The following is a 22,762-nucleotide window of genomic DNA, read 5'->3' on the forward strand; positions in this document are numbered from 1 at the left end:
CTTTCAATGAATATGTGTTCTCATATTCACACCTGTAAGGATTAATATGTATTAATAAACAATAAAATATATTAATGTTAAATAACTCAAAAAGTTTATGTATAATGAACAAATAAATACCTCCAACACAACCACCTTACCAACAATGTTTTTTCTTTCAAGCTTCATCTCACTCAAATTTGCATATAGGTGTACAAGTGAGGCTGATTCCCATGTATTCATCGACACAATCTAGGTCTTGTAACAGTTCAATATATGATTTATGGATCGACTTCTCACCAATGTCAATGAATAAGCATTTGCCAAAGAAGTACAATAAGAATGATTTTACCTCCTTGTCACCCTAGGACCGCCCTTCCCTCTAACACACAATAACTTCTCCTTCATTATCCTCCCCCTATTGAGATAATAGTACTTCCTCAACCATGATAACTTGAACATTTATCCTTCGAACACATCATCATTCATTTTAAGATAAACACCTAAAGTATACTGAAAATCTTTTCATTGATGTGCACTCACTGTCTCCCCATGATACTTAAATCTAGTGATTTACGCTATGTCGTCTAACGTGGTGGTCATCTCAATATCTCTGAACTGAAATGTGTTGGTTGTCGAATTCTAAAACTACACGATGGCCTTTAGGAGACTGTGACCAATGTTTCATGGTGTAGCCTCTAAGAAATTTCAAAAATGCATCTGATCCAACTTATCCTTCGCTTCCTCTGTTAGTTTTAGAAACCACTTGTGGGCTTGAAAGTAGAACTGTTGCATACAACTTGTTGGATCCTCTGAATCTTCTTGTTGTGGATCATGTAGTCACAATTCATTTTGCTAGAATAAATCAAATTAATGAATGCATATATTGAAATTAGTTATGCTATAAATATACTGCAAATATATACATCAAATTAATATTAACACCAATCAAACTAATTATCTTAAAAACATGATTCACACATATACACACATATATTTCATAATTTAATCAATAATTGAATATCAAATTGACAATGATTGCAAACCTCTTATAAATATGTATATATAAAATAACACTCATGTGCAAAGTACCTGTCCACGAGCACCAAACCTTGTTTTTCACTATGACCTCTTTCTTGGACTCCTATGTCCAAACGCTCATCTACTTGGACATCAACCTTGGACCCCTGAGGATACTTCTTTAATCCCTCTACATCCCCTTGAGAAACATCTTTCTGTGCACTCTCCACTGTTAAGATATACATATACGTGTATATATATGTACATGTATATGCATATATGTGTTTATTGTTAACTGAAATACCCATTAGAAGTATTTCAGTCTTTTCTCTGTAATAGGTGTCAGCTCATTAGGGGCTGACATTTCTGCATTTTATTTCATGTATTTATTTTTGTCTTTTTCTTTTTTTACCTTTTTTTCTTTTTCAGATTTGATGGGACAACTCCATATAGTTGTTGGAGCTGCCCTAACAACTATATTTATGATGGGACAACTCCATATAGCTGTTGGAGCTGCCCCAACAACTATATTTATGATTGTTAAGTGCAGCCCCAACAACCATATTGAGCTACACCCCATTGGCTCCATTGTATTATAAATTGGCCTCTTGTGGCCTTGTATTTCTAACTCATTCTTGAGTGCTTCTATACAATAACAAGTTTGTAGACCCTTGTGTGGGTGGTTTCGTGATTCAATCAAGTATTTTTTACTTGATTGAAAGTGTGTTCTTGCATGTGTATCAGATTCAATCCACTTCATTACATCCACCACATCCTCATCCTCAACCTTTGCTTGAGCATCCAATCCAGCCAAAAGACCCTCACTCACCTCCAGCTCCTGAGGACTCTCTAAATTAACCTCAACCTTAGTGTTCACATCGTCATCTTATTAATGTACCTCCTCTGACCTTGGACAAGATCCTTTCCCTCTATTCTACACATTGTCCATCTTCATCTCGCCACTACCACTGTAGGTGGCCACATCTTTAGCATTTTCTATTCAGGCTTTGAGGTTAACAACAACCTCATAATGAGCCAATGGATCAAACTTCTTTACCACTAAGTGTTCCTCCCCCAACTTAGAAGCTTCCAGGAGAGGAGATATGATTGTGGCCGAAAACTCCTCTACCTTTTGTGCAGGTGTTAGCTCCTGTTTGACCAACATTGAAGGCGTTAGCTGTTCCTTCTTGTTTGAGCATAATTTTTTGGGTTTTTGACTAGTCACACTATATTTTCTATGAAAAATGTCAGACACCCATGCTTTTGACCATAGTGCAAGCTCGCTCTACCCACGTGTCAACCCTACCTCATACTTCATAATAGGATGCATCACCTATGTCATAATTTTTCTTCTTTGGCATTTTTTATTGTATTTCAACACTAGAGGGTGATGTGGAAGTGGGTTCCTTCGAGACACTCTTCTCAATCATCATATTATAACAAACAAAATTAGAATTTCCTAAATAATAAAACAGGGAATATATGTAAAGAGGTGGGCAACAAAAATATGACATAGGTTATTTAAAAAGCATTATAAAAAACAAACAGAATAGTCTATTAACGATGCTGAAACTCGAATCATTCAAGAAACAAAAACAAACAAACAAATAAATTGTGTTCCCTAATCATGTTAACAATACAAGATACACAATACATAAATAACCAAACTGGAGAATAAAGACCTACAAATTGTTAAGAAACTAGTTAGAGAAGCGAACACTCACACACAAATGATTTCATGAATGAAAAAAATATAATAGGCTATTGAACATGGAAAGATAACTTGAAAATCATGCAATTCTTTCATAAAATAATTAACTCATATCAACATTTTATAAAAATAACTGTTTTAGCTGCTAAACATGTGCTTAAAAAAAAAACACTATCGATGATTATGAAAAGCTCGGCGATGAACTATTGTCGATATCTCATTGAAAACAGTCATTAGAATTAGTCACCCAACCATCCAGCTATCTCATTTGACCTTGCTTTCTTGAATTATATAACAGAATGTTTTGAAGATCTTTAAGGATTCTATTTCATTTGTAGGTTTTTAATTGGCCAGGTAATGGGACAATTTGGTTGATCTTGCTAGATTTGTGAGGCTGCACATACACCAAATTTTTTTAACAATTCCAAATGATTATGCAATGAGGCATGATAAATGACTGTAGTGATAAATGTAACATGACATTGATGCAAGGTGGCTAACAAAACAATAGAAATTAAAATTTTGATGCAAAAGTGGCGAGTTTTAGTTGTCGTTAGGCTATAGGCTTCTTTTATTTCAAAATTTTCCCTTTTTTCCCGTTTATTTTGGCTCAAAAACATCTTTAATTTGCTGACTTCCAAGAAGCTTTTCTTTTTCAAGAACTAATTACTAATACCCCCACAAGGGTTCCGATCACCTGGTAGGCTCCACTTGTGAATGTCACCAAATTGACCAGATCACAAGTTTGAAACCCACATGTTGCATCCCTTGCTGCAAGGTCGAAGCTGGGTAGGAGTGGGCAATGGGCCGGCTCAGCCAGGGCCTATTATATATATAATATAATATAATATAATGTATATTGTATATGATATTATATATAATATATTTTATGTTATATATATATATATATATATATATATATATCAAATATGGGCCGAGCCGGGCTACAGGTCAGTCCGGTTCGGGCCAAGCTTATGACTAATACGTAATGTTCTTTCTTCTTTCTTTTGCGCTCTTGTTCAAGCCTTTGAAAGCTCAACTTACAAAGTCCACATTGTGGTGCTGGATGATTACATAAGAAAGTCTTTTTTTAAGTTGAAGGAACTTCTATGCACTCTCTCACAGTACTTTATTTAGAAAGATGAAAAATATGCTGGCCTGGATTGCCAATTATTGGTTGAAGAGCTTATCACTCAAATAATAACGATATAAGCGATCAAGACTTACATAAAAGGTAAATTTTAACAGCATATTTACCAGACTTGTAGCTAAGTAAGCCCACAAGGCTACACTTATCTGGTAGGGGTGACTTGTGAATAATGTCACCAAGTTCACCAGACGTCAGAAGTTCGAAAACCACAATGTGGCAAACCTTGTCACAAGGTCAAAGCTGAATGCACATTCCGATGGGTAGGAAGACTTCAAGGGTTTTACCAACCTATGGCCAGCCAATGCATAATCTGTGTTGGGGGTGGGGGTGGGGGTGGGGAGTCGAGCTTTTCCCTTGGATTACCCCCAAAAAAGAGTTTCTATATAAATGGATGAACTAATTTTCCTAAGTTGATTGACTCGGGCTAGACAGTTCAACGATTGTTTATCACTGATAAGATGAACGCTATGGGTCTATGGGTATGAGATTGAACGCCTACTATACAACCTAAGTGTTCTAAGAGGCCCTTTGAATGTATGAACACATTATTTGTCAACATGATTATTTGAAGTAATTGGACGCTTAGATAAGTTGAAAATTGTTGTCTTTTTTTTTTCAAGGTATTTTAATGTGCTAGGGAAATTTTTGATATATGCACAATTAAGATAACTAGCAAATATTTAAACTCAAAAGGACGTTAATTAGTAAATTGCTCAGTCTTTCTATGCAGCTTAAGAATTTCATCAAATTTTCATTTAAAAAAAAGAATTTAATCAATTTTAAACAATCAATTCTGGTCTTGCTACATTGACATCTTTCACAAACATGAGGTCGTCCCTCGTTAACAAACAGGACGACGGCTTCAGCCCTCGCCAATACACTTTTTAAAATGTTTTAAAAACTTTTGGTGACTGCTTTGATCGTCACCGTTACTATTGGTTACGGCTAAATCCATCGCCAATTATTTTTTTCAACGATTTCATAGATCAAATGGCGACGCCTTTGGCCATTCACCATGAATCATCTAGAGGGGAGGGCATTCTTCTTGACGGCTACTGACATGAAGCAAATTAGACTATTAATTTCCACTTAATTAGGGATATGTATTGAGCACCATGTTCGTTATTATGCATGATATTTCATGAAGTATGCAAAACATAGAGGGAGGTTGGTCGGATCTTAGGGATCAATGAAGACCCTCTTCTCATGTGCAAATTCCTAGAACTTTCAGTGCAGGAAATCTCCAGTTATTACGCCTTTGGCAATCCAACTAAGGAAACAAGCCAGCTTAACCAAGGTATTCTAACATTGCAAAAATGCAATTGCAGACCCATGGAAGATTTACTATTCTGATTGAAATTTGTTCAAACTACTATATATGTTGGTGGCTGTTTGAGAGAATGACATAGAGAAAGTAGTTCATGGCAATGTTGTCTGTATCGGGGTATCCGTATCGGCCCTGTATCGTTTGGCCAATGATTCAGGTGAATAGGTCAATACCGATACTCAAGTGAATCATTCGAATCGGCTAAAAATATTGTGTGTCAATCAAAATGTGACACATGTTAAAATAATAAAAAATAATTTTATTTTTATATTTATTAAAAAATAGCAGATTCAAGGGTGAAGCATCTCGATTCTTTGCCGGATACGATATGTATACGCGCCTGTACTGACAACATTGGTTTATAGAAACAAGAAAGAAGGCTCAAAATTTCAATTGTCAACTACGACCACCCAAAGGAGTAATTACAAATTTCAAAATTCAATAGATTTTTTTTTGCAAATCCATGTCCATTTGACCCCATCTCTCAAATAAAGTTTATTCCTTATACTCACGGTAGCCAAACTCGTCGCCTACCATGACTTGTAGCTAGGGCTGGTAAACAGCAGAACCAACCAAACAGGGCATGTTCGGGCTTGACTTGTTTAGTAGTGGTTTGAGCTTGTGGCTCGGCTCATGTTTGTATTTAACCGAGCTGAGCTCGGCTCACACCTGAATAAGACGAGCCAAACATGAGCTGGCTCATGTAAAAATATTTCATGTTATTTATACATAATATGTATATTTTTATATATTACACTTGAAAATATATATAACTTTTTATAAATTATACTTAATAGTCTATAATTTTATGTATATATTTTTCATTCATCCTTCTTTAGCATATATATTTTATTCATTCTTCTTTTTTTATATTACATAAAAAATATATATTTATCCATACGAGCTGAGCCGAGCTCAACACCTTGTGTTCATGCTGAACTCGTTTAAGCTAAACGAGCTGCTCGTGGCTTGGCTCGCCAAATCATGAACGAGTTCGTGACGAGCCGACTCAAGAGCTTCTCTATTCGTTTACCAGCCCTACTTGTAGCTGTGTCTCTTCAACTAACTGTGATAAACATTTCAGTCAGTGCTCTGTTTGTGTTTTATTTTATTTGATTGATGAATAACGAAATGAAAACTATTAAGCTTGTGTCACCAAAGAAAAACTAGTCAACTTTGACAAACTCCTTACCAAATCACGATTAATCGTCAAAATCACAAATCATAATTAATCAATAATCACGTTAAAATCTATAAACAAGTAAATTCTAAAATATAAACAATAAAAATTTATCTAATCGCGCTTTTAAAATTGGTGGCACGTTAATATCCATCTCACAAATAAAGCGTGTTTCTAATTGCTGCAAATCATGAAATCAATTTCAGGAAAAAAGGTAGAACGTATCGGTATCGGTCCTGAATCGCTAGGCCACCGGATTCAGATGTATAGGCTGATACCAATACTCAAGTGAATTGTTCTATATCAGCCAGAAAATAATAAAAAAGTATTAAGTATTAATCATAACGTGACAGGTGTTCAAATCATTAAAATAATATGAAAATATTAATAAAAAATTCAAATTTTAGTATTTCTTATATTTATTTAAAAATAGTCGATTCAGGATGAAGCGTATCGATTTTCTATCGATACGTTGCGTATCGTCCGATATGCACCGATACTGATAACATTGCTGAATCGGTCAACTCAGGCAAAAAACAGCCAAGGAAAGAGCGAGAGACCAACCACCTTTAGACCTTCCGCTGTACCGCGCACGCCCGACGCCACCCTACCTTCCAAGTGCCAACAACCTCCTCCTCCCCCAACGCCCCCAGCATTCATTTGAGAAAAAGCGCCGATTCTGACACCCTCACAAGCATTTTTTTTGTTAGAAATCGAAACGAGTGTCTCTCTCTCTCTCCTACGTCGATATCCCCGATGAAAAAGTTGGCCACAACAACACCAAAACGAGAAAAACCATTGCACCCTTTTTGCGTTCAAGGCATTGTTCTTCGAAGAATATATAAACAAGCGAGCAAGGAAGCAAGCTGACCAGCTCTCCTCGTTTGCTTCTCCTACACACAAGGCGAAGCGAACGCATCCTCTTCTCTTTTCTTCGCTGCCATCATCGTATTGCCTCTGATTCTGCATCCTCCGGTTCGTATACGTATCTTAATTGGTTCACTCGTTCATCTTGTCTTAAATCCTGATTGATTGATTCTTTTTTTTTTCCGCGCGGTCTATATATAAACAGTCGAAATGTGGTCGATAGAGAAAATACAAAATCTGTTTGGTTGGGGGCTTTCTTCTTAGACTTATGATTTCTAGTGGACCAGAAATGATACATTGGTCGAATCTTTTGTGTGCCCCCAATACCAATACGTTGATTGTTTCGCTTTTGTGTCTTTTGAATGGGAAAAAGATCCGTGAGAGTTGTCATGGTTTCTGGCTTTGAGCGTTGATATCGGTTCTCTGTTTTGGATTGCAGAGGGGATGGCTGTCGCGTCGTTCCAAAATGCATTTGGTGCGGCCCACCATTCTTCTCAACGACACGATGGTGGTGTGTCTACCTCGAAATCGGCCTCGGTGAGTTTCTCTGGCCGCTTGGCTTCGAAAGGATTCATCGGCGAAACAGGGTTGATGCTGGAAGGAGGCGATTCCGTCTGTCCGGGAAGGAAATTTGGGGCGATTCGTGCGATGAATCCTCAGACGTCGGTCTCGGATCCAGTTTCGGTTCCTTCTAAGAATCCCAACGATCAGCGGAAGAAATCAAGTACGCTTCTCTTAATCATGATCATTGGCCCCATTATTTGAATGCTAACTATGAATTTGGTTTTGCTTCAATCGATCTGTGTTCTATGGTTTTGCGTTTTCTATGGTTTTCTGACTTGGGTTGGTAAAAAATGCTGTAAAAAATCAAATTTGGTTTTTTTGGTAGGTGGGTGATTAGAATATATGTTATGGTGAAACGCATGCAATGGTTTTACTGAATTACAGAAATGTAGTTAACCAAACCTAGTTACAATATTATGGCTTTAAGCATCCTCTTTTCATATTTGTGCTTCTCGGAAAGTTTTAATCTTAATCGAACCGCAGAAGAATCGCATTCCGCTTCTTTAATCACAATTTCATCTAGATAGAACTTTAATAATAAATATAATTATCACAAGGTGGCCTTTTCCCGATGAGAAGTTTCACATAACGTGTTGAATTTTTGTAGTTTTTCTGTTGGTGACATTTGGCTTTCATAAAATATCAAACTACTGAAGCTGGGTTGGTTCTCTTGATCTGACAATTAAATTATTCCCTTTGCTTAGATTATCTCAAAGCTGGTAAAATGAGATAGCATGATCTTGACTGGAGAAATTGTTGGGCTCTTTATCTTTTCAGATGAAACTGCATTGATTTTGATTCGTCATGGAGAATCATTGTGGAATGAGAAGAACCTTTTTACTGGTTGTGTCGATGTCCCATTGACCAAGAAAGGAGTAGAAGAGGCAATTGAAGCTGGGAAAAGAATAAGCAATATCCCGGTTGACATGATCTTTACATCTGTCTTAATCCGTGCTCAAATGACCGCCATGCTTGCCATGACCCAGCATCGCCGCAAAAAGGTCTTTTATTTGTTTATTTAGTTTTTAAAATTTTCATTTCTTTTATTCTTTGCTAGTAATTCAAGCACTTTATTTTGGTAGAGGGTCCATAGAAATTCTCTTTGTTATGTCATAATAACTTTTGTGTATTTTCTAAAAGGCCTTTTGTCTCTGTTAAAAATAGTGGTTTGGATAGAGCTCTGAAGGAAATATGACCTATTTCACATCACATTTTCTTAATGCCTTTCCTTATTAGAGTGGATCTTAAGCATCGAGAACACCCATGATTAAAGTCAAGTAGTCAACTTGTTCCTGCTATAATGAGTCTTGTATGTGTTATACTTTTGATCTTGTGCCCTGTACTTTTTTCAAGCTACCTAGTTTGACACAAAAAACTAACAAGAAAAACATAAGATGCCAACCGATACATCTTTGCTGAAAGTGCTGATCTGGCATTAGCCTAATTCTACAGGTTCCAGTTATTTTGCATAATGAGAGTGAACAGGCGAAAGCATGGAGTCAGATATTCAGTGAAGAAACTAAGAAACAATCCATTCCAGTGATAGCTGCTTGGCAGCTGAATGAGCGCATGTAATGGATCTCTCTTATTGGAATTTCTTGTTGATCACCTGATCTTTTTCTACTTGCACCTTGTCCAATAATTGCCAGAGTTGATAATTTAATGTTATTTTCTTGTTTTTTCCAGGTATGGGGAGCTGCAAGGGCTTAACAAGCAGGAAACTGCTGACCGGTATGGGAAGGAGCAAGTGCATGAATGGCGTCGTAGTTATAACGTCCCTCCCCCTAATGGAGAAAGTCTGGAAGTGTGTGCTCAAAGGGCTGTTGCATATTTCAAAGAGCATGTAAGCATTTATCTGCCTTTTCCTCCTAGTCAAAACAACTTGCTGCATCTGATCCTAACAGAAATGTAAGCCCTTATTCATGAGTTATCTTAGAAGTATTGAAAGCCCTCACATCTTTGTTGTTAATTACTAATTAATCCTCTAGGTTCATGTTGGCACTTTTATGTGAAACTTCTTAAAAACTGCTGCTTCAGTTGTTCAAAAGTTCAGACTTGTAACTGCTGGAATGGAATTTTTTTGCAGATTGAACCCCAACTGCAGTCTGGAAAGCATGTCATGATTGCTGCTCATGGAAACTCTTTAAGATCAATAATTATGTATCTGGACAAATTAACTTCTCAAGAGGTTAAGGCACTTTTTAAATGCAAATTTATGTGTCTGCAGGCTCAGTTTTTATTTAAAAGGTTTTCCACCTAAGTTTAACAGTAACTTCCTACTGCAGGTGATAAGCTTGGAGCTTTCTACTGGCATTCCTATGCTATACATATTTAAAGAGGGAAAATTCATCAGAAGAGGAAGTCCAGTAGCACCATCTGAAGCTAGTGTTTATGCTTATACAAAGGTACTCTAGCTACATTCCTCCTTTCATGTTTTTTTTTGTCTTCTTATTCAACTTTGTTCCTATTTTGCATAGTTCCCCCTCTTTTTGTTTAATTCTATGTTGAGTGATATCTCCAGTTTTTCATTCTACTTTATGCTGGGGCATTGCTGATTGCATATATGATATGTTTATTGCGCTTTTCGTTTAATTCTATGTTGAGTGAAGTGAATATCTCCAGTTTTTCGTTCTAGTTTATGCTGGGAATAACTGGCCGCATATGTGATAGGCTTATTGCACCTTCTAATTTTGAATGATTCAAACCATACTCCCAGGAAAAGATCAAACAACCTTCAACAAAAGGGTACCTCTACCCGAAACCGACACAAGTGGGTAGGTAGAGAATATCTAGGTGTGCAAGCTAACTCACACAGACTCGGCTAAAAGGTCGACGCACCCGTGTCGACACTCCCAGACATGGGTGCGGCTTCGGACACGGGGCAGACACGGTCAACAAAGTGTCAGACTCGGTCAACGTACCGGGGCCGAGTCTGTTCACATTTTGGACTCGGTCAACTTTGACCGAGTCTATTTTTGTCCATTTATTAAAATTAATTTTGAACTCGGTTAACTTTGACCGAGTCTATTTTTGTCCATTTATGATTGTTATATATATATATTGTTATTATTGTTATATATATATTTTGTCAACTTTGACCAGTCAACTTATTGCTTTAAAATTTACAATCTTATTATATATATATATATAGCCGTGTCCCCGTGTCCAAAATTTTTGAAATTGCTCCTCACCCGTGTCACACTCGTACCCGTACCCGCACCCATGTGACATAGTGTGCAAGACAACTCTCTCTATATTTGGAGCTTTGTGCTACTTATGATGTGTCTCTTAAAAGCTGATTGTATGCGAAAATTTTTAAACAAATAAAATACTAACCTTTTTTCGCAATGTTTTCGGTTTTTAGAAGAGATATGGGACCACCGCCACGATTCGAGCTTGGACCGTCCCTTTCACAATGAGAGGGTAAAGTCCTCACAAGTCTTTGACCTTTTCGAGCTTAGATCCTTTCACCCGAATATGGATTTGCAAAGTATGTACTCCACACACGAGAATAAGATTTTATGCAAATAAAAGCAAAGATTGTAGTTAATATATGCTCAAATCCTATTTTCAATGAAATAAAAAGGAAAAATGACAACAAAGGAGGGTGAAAGTACCTTTTTGGGGGCTTGAGGGTCTGCTTGATCCTTGAGTCCTCCGTCTGGCATGACCTTCACACCGTCAATCAATTTCCCAAGGGCTGAAGTAGGACTCTAAGATGCCAAATGGCTAGGGCCAGGGCTTAAGAGCTTCAAAATCTTAGGTTGCAGATGTACAGGAGATGGGGTCGGAAGATGATCCCCAAGCTGGGAAATTCGTAGCTATTTATAGAGGCCAAGGAAAGACCCCTCTAGAGGTTAGGAAACCTAGAATCTGCTAATTCTAAGGTTGCTAATCCTATCCTAACTCATTATGCTGTTTAGGAAGGTAAATGGTGTAATGAAACAAGTGGAAGTGCAAGAGAGAACCCCATAAGGGTTAAAGAGAATACAAAAGAATGTACAAACACTAGTCCACCAAGGGACAATACAATCACAAAGTGCGTACAATAACACTAAGGGCCAACACAAAAGATAAAAATATAAATCAAATTTTATAAAATGCTTAAGAAAGCATTGAGAACATACAAGAGAGGAAGTACCTTTAAATTTAAATAGGCACTCCAAGTGTGGTCCCCTCGTAGCTCTTTTCAAAGTAGCCTCACTAGGCATCTGAGGCTGCGAAAAACACAAAAGTAGGAGTGTCAGAATTCAAAGAATTCTGTGTACGAATCTTTCTAGTGAAACAAATAAGTAAAAAGAACATAAATAAGATTCATGCAATATTTTAGAGAGATGCAATTATAACAAATTCATAACTCAATTAACTATTTATGCAATAGGACACATTTATAAAGCATGATGAACAATTTAATAAACAACAAGGACCACATATTAAGTAATAAAAACATTTAAGATGTATTAGGGAACAAACATCACATACTCACCAATATATCACAATTAAGAGAATAAGTAAATATGCATGATCTAATGCATAACAGGAATATGCATGATTTCAGTGCATATGCATGAATCAATTATTATCTCAGTCCTTAGAGGACTGCCACCTATTATATAATTGAAATGACTGAAATACCCCAGAAGGGTATTTCAGTTTATATATACAAAATACATATATATATATATATATATATATATATATATATATATATAATTTAACAAATGGGATAAGATAGGGCTCTAAACGACTTAGGATAGACTTATCCCTAATTTTCACACCTTTAGGTCGGTAAGGGTGAGGTGCCGTCTGAATTTGGACGGTTGCCAAATCTGCAGTCTCGAATAGTGATTCCAGAAAAGTGTAGTCTGAAATCTAATGGTAGCCAAATGTGCAGTCTGGAATAGTGATTCTAGAATACATTTTTGGAAAAGTGTAGTATGATATCAGAAGACAAACAAATGTGCTGTCTGGATTATGGGAGTAAACATTTGGTATGATTTGACCAGGTGTGACTGATTTTTGGGGTTTTCTAGGTGGTTGAGGGGATAAGTTTGACTTGGGAACAAACTCCTAATGGGCTTCTAGGGATGAACCCGAGCTAAGATGGGACTCCTAAGTGGTTTAGAGATAGAGACAAGCTAGGACTCCTAGGCAGTTTGGGATAGGGATTATGGTAGGATAGGATTCCTAGGTGATTTGAGATTTGGTTTTCTTGAGACAAGATTCCTGTGTGCTATCCCAAAGGGTCTCTTATCTTCAGAACCCCTAATGGGTTGGAGATAAGAACTTCTGTCTTTATGTAACTCTCATTCCCGATTCGGATTGCTCGCAGCTATAGGGTTGTGTTGTTCGGACCATAATTCTGGACTACACTTTTCAGACGGCAGTGCCATTTGAACTAATTTTGGACTGCACTTTCCAGACGACGACACCGCCTAAACTAATTTCGAACTGCACTTTTCAGACCACTTTCTGAACTGCATTTCCGGAGTAGTCTGAAACATGGTCAGGAAATATATGCCTTTAGTTGTTCTATAGCATGATATATGTATCAAGGCCTATGCTCTCCTTTTGGGGATTGCACCCTCCTAAATTACCCAGTTTTTGAACTGAACCGGATCTAATGGAATTTCACGGATTCAAGAACTGGTAGAAAAATAGGTGTATCTACACTGGTAGACATTGATCATGTAGAATATAGAAAGCATAGGTGTGGGATATACCAGTTCATGACAAACTAACATGATACCAGGTTATAGAGTGTATATCATAACTAGTACTGTGAATTTCAAAGCTAGTATTTTATCATGACATATTGTAATGTATCATAGAAAATCTAAAAACATTTTCATTTTAAAAATTGGAAAAAAAGGAGCCGAGATTTTTATAATATTTAATCATCTCTGATACTATGATATAATCTAATATTGCAATGATTAATTGAACCAAGTACAAGCTAAAAAGTGAAGTTAATAAATATCAAGCAATGACCAAGCCACATAAAGCCTCAAACACTCATGATAGCATTAACAATGAAAAATAAAGCAAATTTGCCAAGTAATAAACCACATATAGCAGACCATAAACATAACTGCTTATCAAAAGTGAAAAAAAAAACATAAAATACCTAATACAAAGAGTGTAAAATTTAGATAGAATGTTTTTCAGTTTTATGAAAATGTCCTCCATCTGGTCTCCATTTTTCAAATCAAACACCCAAGCTAACAAGTGGATGTTTAATCATCATCATCTTCTTCTTCCCACTTTTCTCTAAGATCATCACCAGCATATTGATTTTTTGTCATTACCCACTGTTGTTTCTTCCACAATAATTCAATCCACATCTTCTTCATTCAACATGCCATACTCTTCTTAATCTCATTCATCTAGTATGTCAAAGTTCTCCAAGATTCTTCCTTAGTCTTTCTTGCGGAGATTCTTTATAGTTGCCTGAAAAGAAGACATGTTTAATAATATTCAATTGGTATTTTACTCTTAGAATAGCAATCTCATAACAATGTTAAATAATATGTACATTTCCTCTCCCATAGCTGCAAATCATAGTGAATACACTTTAGATAATTGAATCTTTTATGCACTAAATAATTTGTTCTCTTTGTGTGGATTTGCTTGGACGGACTCTAGTTTCAATTGCATCTACTTGCATTGCAAATTTTGGGCGAAAATGCAGAAAAAAGATGTTCTCAAATACCGGGTGGCCAATGCCAAACCCACTTAGTTCAATAATACATCATACTAAACTTGCAATGAGGCTCTTCATCTTCTGAATCATCCTATCCCAGTCTCCCTCTATTCATCACTTCAGGTATGCATCATCTTCATCCTCCATCAGTTCTAAGAGCTTTGTTCCATCTTTATTAAGCATGTTAGTTTTTTGTACTTGTGTATATTAAGTTTTTAGCATGTCCAAGACTTAGTAGTCAAAATTGTGCCTTGATGGCCGGCCTAGGCAGAGGCTTAGCGCCTAGGACAAGGCACCTAGTCGGCTTGGACTAACTGTACTAACTAGGTGCTGACTAATTAGTCGACACATAGTCAGCCTTCACATAGGCAGTGAATGCATTTTAGTCAAATATTTTGTTTTTAGTACAAAGAGGAGGGCGTGCATAAAGCCCTAGTCTCTCTCTCTCTCTCTCTCTCATTTCCATGCCCTCCCTTCCTCATCTTCTTATTCTTTGGCTGAGAGAGGAAGACACACACACACATAACAAAACAATGTATATGTCTGTAAAAAAATGAAAAAAATGCATATATAAAAAGCCAGATATTTATTATGTATTATATGCATATACACTGTTTTACTCTCTCTCTCTCTTCTCAGATTTATGTAAAGAAAAGGTTAAAGGGTACCCTTTTCTCTTCTCATTTGTATCAGTCGAAGGCTTGATTATCCAGGAATATAAGTGCTGCAGATAGTTACGTTCTCTATGCAGATATTTAAAAAGCCTTAACTGGGCATTTAACTTAATCTAGACAAAGTAAACAAGTCATTCTAGAATACCATCCTGAATTTGTTCTACTAGGAATCTAAATCTAAAGCAGATAATCAGGCTTTATAACCATATATGCATAAATAGGGAGGCATGAGGCACTTCTGATTTTTTTTTCAATTATTGTATACGTATAACTGCTTAGGAGTGGTATCTTGCACTATGTTCCCAGTACAAGTGTCTCCATGCTCTACAGGAACCTTTGTTAGCATCTATCCTTAGCGGAGAAATATCAAATTTTCAAGGTTAAGTAATAGTTGAATCCTGGGCCACTTAATCATCTTTCATCTATGACCTTACAGATTGGCATGTCATATTTGTTCCCTTGAATTTATCCCAATTAATCTTGTTTGGTTTACCCATATTCTCGATATGCCATGTTTCTGCCTTCCTAAGCACTTCTCACATATGCCGTAGCTGCTTTGGCAATATTGTCTGCCTTTGGCAATATTGTCTGCCATTCTAAGCACTTTAACTGATTCTGCTATGATTTGCAGAAACTAAGAGTTATACAGCCACTCGATCTTGAACCAACATACTCTAACAGCGTTGTTGTCTGCATATTTTTTTTTTCTTTTTCCAAATACAAGCATGTGTCCACTCTTTAGTCACTTTGATGAATTTTGACTTTATCAGCCACAATATTTTCTGCAAACCTATCATTGCAAGGTTATCAATCTATTCTTTTATTATCCTCATTAATTCAATGACACGAGTATGAGAAGTGTTTGTTATTGCTTTAGTATTTATAATAGTGAATTTAACGCCATACAGCATTCCAACATCTTTGAACACATGGTCCAGACAAATTTCATACAAAGGGGCTAAACATCTAGGGAAGCATGTTTCCTAGGAAATGTCAATCTAAAGCAAGGAGCAACCCTCTTCTGAAATGTGTAGGAAGCAATCAAGAATTGCAATTCCTTCTACCAGGTAGTAATCATGATTCCTGGGACTGAGGAATTGTGATTCTTGAATACATGAACCAGCATTCCTGAATTAGTTGTTGCATAAAGTTTTGATTTTTTTTCTTATTTGAAAGCGTTATGCATATCCCATAATTTTTATATAGATATATTGCTTGGCCTTATTGATTGTTACATGGATTCTTCCTCTCATTTTTAAATACCTTGGCATACAAAGTAAACTTAAATGCCATTCCTACCTCAAGTGTTACACACGCGATTACTGTTTAAGTGTTGTATGTTTGTTTTATATTATTTAAAATAAGTAATCTATGGATGTCCTAATATAGCTTATGGATATGGTATTTTTCTCCAACTTGTAATGAAATATGCGGAAATAAAAAACAATGTCCTACAATGGATATTCACATACAGAAAGCAAATAACAAGTCCAAAAAGGACATACACAAAAGCCAACAATGACTTGCAAACATAAATTCTTATAAATGCAAGAGAGGGCTTCAAGAAGCCAATACTTTACAAAGGGGGATACCCCACTTTTTTATAGGCAAGAAGGAATGAGAGAGAGGGAGAAAAGTAAGAGAGAGAGACCACATTGGGAGGCCCAACAAGGTGTCGTTGGGCTCCCAACGGTAACAGAAAAATAAAAGAAAGAAAAAGGAAAATAAGAAAAGAGAAACAAAAATGAAAAAAGACTACAATGTCCCTATTGGATAGAATTACAGAAATACCCTTATCGGTATGATTACATGTATTTTAACACCCTCCCTCAAGCTTTACGGGGATATAACTGAAAGCTTATTGAGAAGGAACATAAAACGAGGAACAGCAAGGGCTTTAGTGAAGAAGTCCGTCAACTGGTACTCGAATATAACGTAAGGCAGTGCTATGGTTCCTCTTAGGTATTTATCACGAACGTAATGACAGTCCATCTCGATGTGTTTAGTACGCTCATAGAAGGTGTGATTGCTTGCGATATAGATTGCGCTTTTGTTGTCACAACACATCTTTGAAGGAGTAGAGATGACAATGCCCATATAACTGAGAAGACTTCTAAGCCACACAAGCTCCATGGTTATAGTGGCCATTGCATGATACTCCTTTTCTGTTGAGGACAATGATACTTTGTGTTGCTTCTTGCATCTCCAAGAAATCATAGTCACCTAAGAAAACACAAAAATTGGTAGTTGAGACTCTATCATTGGGATTTCCTCCCCAATCAACATCAATATAAGCAATTAAATCAAGTGATGACGAAGAGGAAAGAAAAACTCCCTTAGTTATGGTGTTTCTGATGTATCTGACTATTCTTAAGACTGCACTCACGTGCACAGTTGTAGGTGCATGCTGAAACTAACTGTCTAAGTGAACTGCATGAGCTATGTCTGGCCGAGTGATGGATAAGTAGGTTAGAGACCCAACAAGTTGGTGGTAGGGAGTAGGATCCTCGAGGAGTGTTCCATCTTCCAACCTTAACTTTGCATTGATAACTTCAAGGGTTTCTGTCTTCTTATCATGGGAGATGCCAGACTTGGAACAAATGTCAGCAACAAGTTTCATCTGAGAGAGAATGTACCCTCAGGAAAAGTACGTTACTTCAATTCTTAAAAAATATCTTAAGAAATCAAGGTCAGACATGTCAAAATTTTCTTTTAAAACTTTATTAATATCATTGATTCCTTGCTGATCACTTCCAGTGATGATCATATCATCAACATAAAGTAGTAGAATAACTACTGAAGACCCTGCACTTTTCACAAACAAGGTAGTGTCAGTATAGCATGAGCGAAAATTCAAACTTGTCATTACATTGCTAAATCTATCATGCCAAGCCTTTGGAGCTTGCTTTAACCCATATAATGCCTTTTTAAGCTAGGGAATTTTATTTTCACCAATACATACTCCTGGTGGAGGATCCATGTAAACCTCTTCCTTTAATTCACCATTTAGGAATGCATTCTTAACATCTAATTGATAAATAGGCCATTTTTTAACTGACGCAACCGCAATAAGAGTCCTAACACTAGTCATCCTAGCTACGAGAGCGAAGGTTTCTTCATAGTCTATACCGTATTCTTGAGCATATCCTTTTGCTACCAACCGGGCTTTATAGCGTTCTAATGACCCATCACTTTTAGTTTTAATTTTGAAGACCCATCTACATCCAATAGATCTTTTTCCAGTGGGTAAAGAGGTTATTTTCCAAGTTTTTGCCTTTTCAAGGGCATTAAGTTCTAAGTTCATGGCTTCAACCTACTGGGGAATGTTTTTGGCTTCATTATAATGTGAATGTTCATGAAAAGAGTGTAACGCAATTAGACACACTCTATACTTTGGTGTTAGAGACTCGTAGGAAACAAACTTATTAGGAGGATTGGAGATTCGGCTGAATCTCCTTAAAGATGTTTCTTCTATGTTGGACCCTTGAGAGTATTTTTCTAAGGCACTTATGGGAACTTGTTGACCACGCCTAACATAGGTTTGGATGGGTCTATCACTTTCATTTTCAATATTGTTAAGAGGAATATCCTCTAGATCATTCAACAAATCATTAGAGATTTCCTCTTCTTGAGGAGTCACATCTTCTTGAGAGAGAAGATCAAATAAGAAAGCATATTCACTTTCATCAATATCTTTAGTTTTCTCAAAACCATTTTCATTTTCTAAAAAGGTTACATCTTTAGACACATATAGTTTGTTATTTTTAAGGTTGAAGCATCTAAAACCCTTTTGATTTTCTGCATATCCTAAGAAAACACATTCAATAGCTTTAGGAGATAATTTATCTCTTTTATGTGTAAGGACAAAACATTTACACCCAAAAATTCTTAATCTATTGAAATGGGGTGTTCTTTCAAATATTTTTTCATATGGAGATGTATTTTGTAAGGATGAAGATATCATTCTATTTATCAAGTAAGTTGAAGTTAAAGCGGCTTCGACCCATTTTTTTTTTTGGAATTTCTTTGGAAATAAGAAATGTCCTAGTGGTTTCCAAAATGTGTCTATGCTTTCTTTCGGCTAGACCATTTTGTTGGGGAGACCTAGGACATGATCTTTGATGACAAATTTCATTTGTTTTCAAATAATTTTGAAATTCATTTGATAGATACTCTCCACCCGAATCAGATTTAAGAGTAGAGATATTACTTGAAAATTGATTTTTGACTATCATATGAAATTTCTTGAAGAAGTCAAAGACTTCGGATTTTAAATTGAGAAAATAGATCCACACATATCTAGTGTAGTCATCAATGAAAGTAACATAATAGGTGTATCCTCCTTTCGATATGACCGGAGAAGGGCCCTAAACGTCTGAATGTACTAACTCAAAAGGTCTTTTGGATACAAAAGTTCTATTTGGAAAAGGAGTGAATTTCATTTTTCCAAAAATACAATTCTTGCAAACAAAATGTTTCTCATTACAAAATTTCTTTCCAAAAGGAAAGAAGAACATTTTTGAGAAACTTGGATGTCCAAGTCTTTGATGCCAAGTTTCAATATTTTTATCTTGGGCATGATTACAAAAGGAGTTAGTGGGAAGTTTCAAGTTGCTCATGTAATAGAGATCTCCCCTCCTATGGCCTTGCCCAATCTGCTTTCCGGACCGGAGATCCTATATAGAGCAATCCTTAGTTGAGAAGAGATTTCACGTCCATGATCACATATTTGAGAAACAAAAAGGAGATTTAAATTAAGTTGAGGTACCACTCTTACGTTTGGCACAAAGAAATCTTTGGAAACATTTAAAGTTCCAAAACTTTTTACTTGTAAAGATGTGCCATCGACGGTTGAAACATAAGAGTTTTTAGAGTTATTATACAAATCGGAAAGCCCATTTTTAAGAGGGGTCATATGAAAGGAATCTCCAGAATCAAGAATCCAAGAAGACATACCTGGAGGAGAAGAAGAAGCTATGGTAGCACCCGAAGTTGATGGCGATTTTAGTAGAATTTGAAGTGCTTCCAATAGTTGAGCAAGAGAGAAGGACTCCTTCTCTTTGATAGTCTTCTTTTTTTGAGTAATTTCTTCAACGGAGGCAACCTTACTTTTTGGTGCTTCATTTAGCTTAGGGAAATTAGGTCTTATATGACCCGGTTCTTGGCAATGATGACAAATAGCTTTTCTATAGTTGCTATTATAATTATTTTGCCTCCCAAAGTGTGGCGGCTTATAGGTTTTCACATGATTGTCGGGTTTAAACACGGCCAAAACTTCATCTCCTCCCTCAATCATGCCAAGACGAGTTTCTTCTTGGCATATTTCGGCTATGACATCTTCTAAAGGAAGAGGCTTAGATCTATGAAGGAGGGAAGGTCTTGTTAAAATGTACCTATTATATATATATATATATATATATATATATATATATATATATATATATATATATAAATTCTGTATATTACATCAGTACCCGATAGGGGTATTTTTGTAATTTCACATAGTTGTTTTAGAAAACAACTATTTTTCTTTTTTGAATAAATGTAATTTTTATTTTTATTTTTATTTTTCCAATTCTTTTTTTATTCTTTTTAAGGACCTAAAGGGGCTCCAACATAGAAGTCGTTGGAGCCCCCAACGGTCACAAATGTGACCGTTGGGTGCTCCCAACGACTCTATGGGAGCCCCCTTTTGGCTCTCCTTTTGAGGCCCTTTGGCCCTCCTTTTTCCTCCTCTTCCTCTTGTATAAATAGGGGTGACCCCCTTGTGTATTCTCATCTTGGAGAGCTTCTCTCTCTTTTCAATAAGAGGCTTTGTATATTGTTGCCTTCTTAAAGGCTTGTGCTTGTATTGTCCCTTCGTGGACTTTGATATTTTCTCTTTTATTCATTGTTGTATGTGCTTGTATGCACTCTTTATATTTCCGCAATATCTCATTACATGGTATCAGAGCCACTCGATTCTTGAAGGAAAGGTGTGGTTCGTGTATCTCATTTTTTAGTGAACATCTTCTCACCTCTTGGCAACATCATGGAGACAAAGATTGATCTTTCTTTCAAGCTCAATGGAAAGAACTATATGATGTGGGCATCGGCAATGGAGAATAATCTCAAAGGAAAGAAGCTTTGGGGTTATGTCATGGGGACCGTTCCGGAACCTAAGCTTATGCTCACGAAAATGGAAGAAGATCAAGAAAAGGCTCTTGAGGGAGATGCTCGTCTCAAGGTTATTGAAAATCATCAAAAGAAAGTGGAAGATTGGGAAAGCAATCACGCAAAAATCCTTGCGTGGTTTATGAACAATGTGGAGCTTAAGGTATGTGCTAATATAGCTAAATTTCGTAGAGTCAATGAGGCTTGGTCCTTTATGAGGGGTATGTATACCCAAAAGGATCTTGCAAGAGCATACTTCTTGCAAGAAAAGGTTAGAACCACCAAGCAAGGTGATTCTAGCATTCAAGACTACTATAGTGCCCTAAACCCACTATGGGATGAATTGGCTCTCTTAGAGCCAAAGTGGGTTTCTATGGAAGATGTTGATTTAAGACAAAAACAAATGGAACAAGAGCGATTGTTTCAATTTCTTTTTGGGCTACGTCCCGAATTTGAGCAAGTGAGATCCTCACTTCTCCATAGATCTATTTTTCCTCCTATTGAGGATGCTATTGCCGAAATCACTCAAGAGGAGACAAGGCTTAGCATGAGTAAGCATGTTGATGAAGTCCTTGCCGTATCCAAACCGGGTAACAATGTTAGAACCTATAAGCCTCCTCATTTTGGGAAACAAGGGAACTACAATGGAGGAAGAAAAATGATTGTTTGTCATTATTGCAATGAGCCGGGTCACATTAGACCCGCTTGTCCAAAGCTTATGGGAACCTTCAAGCCTAAAGTAGCCTCTCTTGAAGAAACCACCACCAAAGAAGATGAAGGCAAAAACAATGACATTAAAGAAACTCTTGGACAAATATCTATGGCTCTCCAACAAATGCTAAAAGTTTCTTCCTCCACATCGGGTGCGGCCATTGCTTCAACATCATCACCCGGTACGTATTCTTGGATCCTTGATTCCGGAGCTTCTTTTCATATGACCCCTCATGAAAATGCACTTAGTGATGTTTGCATCAATTCAAAGGACTCTTGTGTCTCAACGGCCGATGGAACTTTTTTGAAAATTTCAAGTATTGGCTCTTTTAAAGATTCACAAAATTTTTGTGTTCCAAAAGTAAGAGTTGTTCCCAAATTAAATTTAAACCTTTTTTCGGTTTCTCAAATTGCCGACCATGGATGTGAAATATCTTTCTCATCTAATGGTTGCTTTGTGCAGGATCTCCGGTCCGGGAAGCGGATTGGGCAAGGCCATAGAAAGGGAGACCTCTATTATATGGACCATCTTGATCTTCCTACAAACTTTTTTTGTTCTTATGTCCAAGAAAAAAATATAGAAACTTGGCATAAAAGACTTGGTCATCCAAGTTATTCCAAAATGTATCTCTTTCCTTTTGGAAACAAATTTTGTAAGGAAAAAGAAATTAATTGCAAAGATTGCATTTTTGGAAAAATGAAGTCTATTCCTTTTCCAACTAG

At 36.6% G+C, this 22,762-nt stretch overlaps 1 protein-coding gene across 1 annotated transcript in view; it reads left to right on the plus strand.

Annotated features, from left to right (window-relative positions):
- Positions 1–7,161: 7,161 nt before the first annotated feature.
- LOC149841064 (2,3-bisphosphoglycerate-dependent phosphoglycerate mutase 1-like) overlaps positions 7,162–22,762 on the plus strand; it is a 35,418-nt gene continuing 19,817 nt past the window's right edge. Inside the window, exons 1-7 of the mRNA XM_090004645.1 lie at positions 7,162–7,342; positions 7,674–7,958; positions 8,576–8,799; positions 9,251–9,369; positions 9,485–9,641; positions 9,885–9,986; positions 10,084–10,203. Of these exons, the coding sequence (XP_089860771.1) occupies positions 7,679–7,958; positions 8,576–8,799; positions 9,251–9,369; positions 9,485–9,641; positions 9,885–9,986; positions 10,084–10,203 (1,002 nt within the window). The 5' untranslated portion in view covers positions 7,162–7,342; positions 7,674–7,678. The remainder of the gene's footprint in view (positions 7,343–7,673; positions 7,959–8,575; positions 8,800–9,250; positions 9,370–9,484; positions 9,642–9,884; positions 9,987–10,083; positions 10,204–22,762) is intronic.

This window comes from Nuphar pumila, chromosome 4 (assembly GCF_984573655.1).
Source record: "Nuphar pumila chromosome 4, dmNupPumi1.hap1.1, whole genome shotgun sequence".
Lineage (NCBI taxonomy): Eukaryota > Viridiplantae > Streptophyta > Magnoliopsida > Nymphaeales > Nymphaeaceae > Nuphar > Nuphar pumila.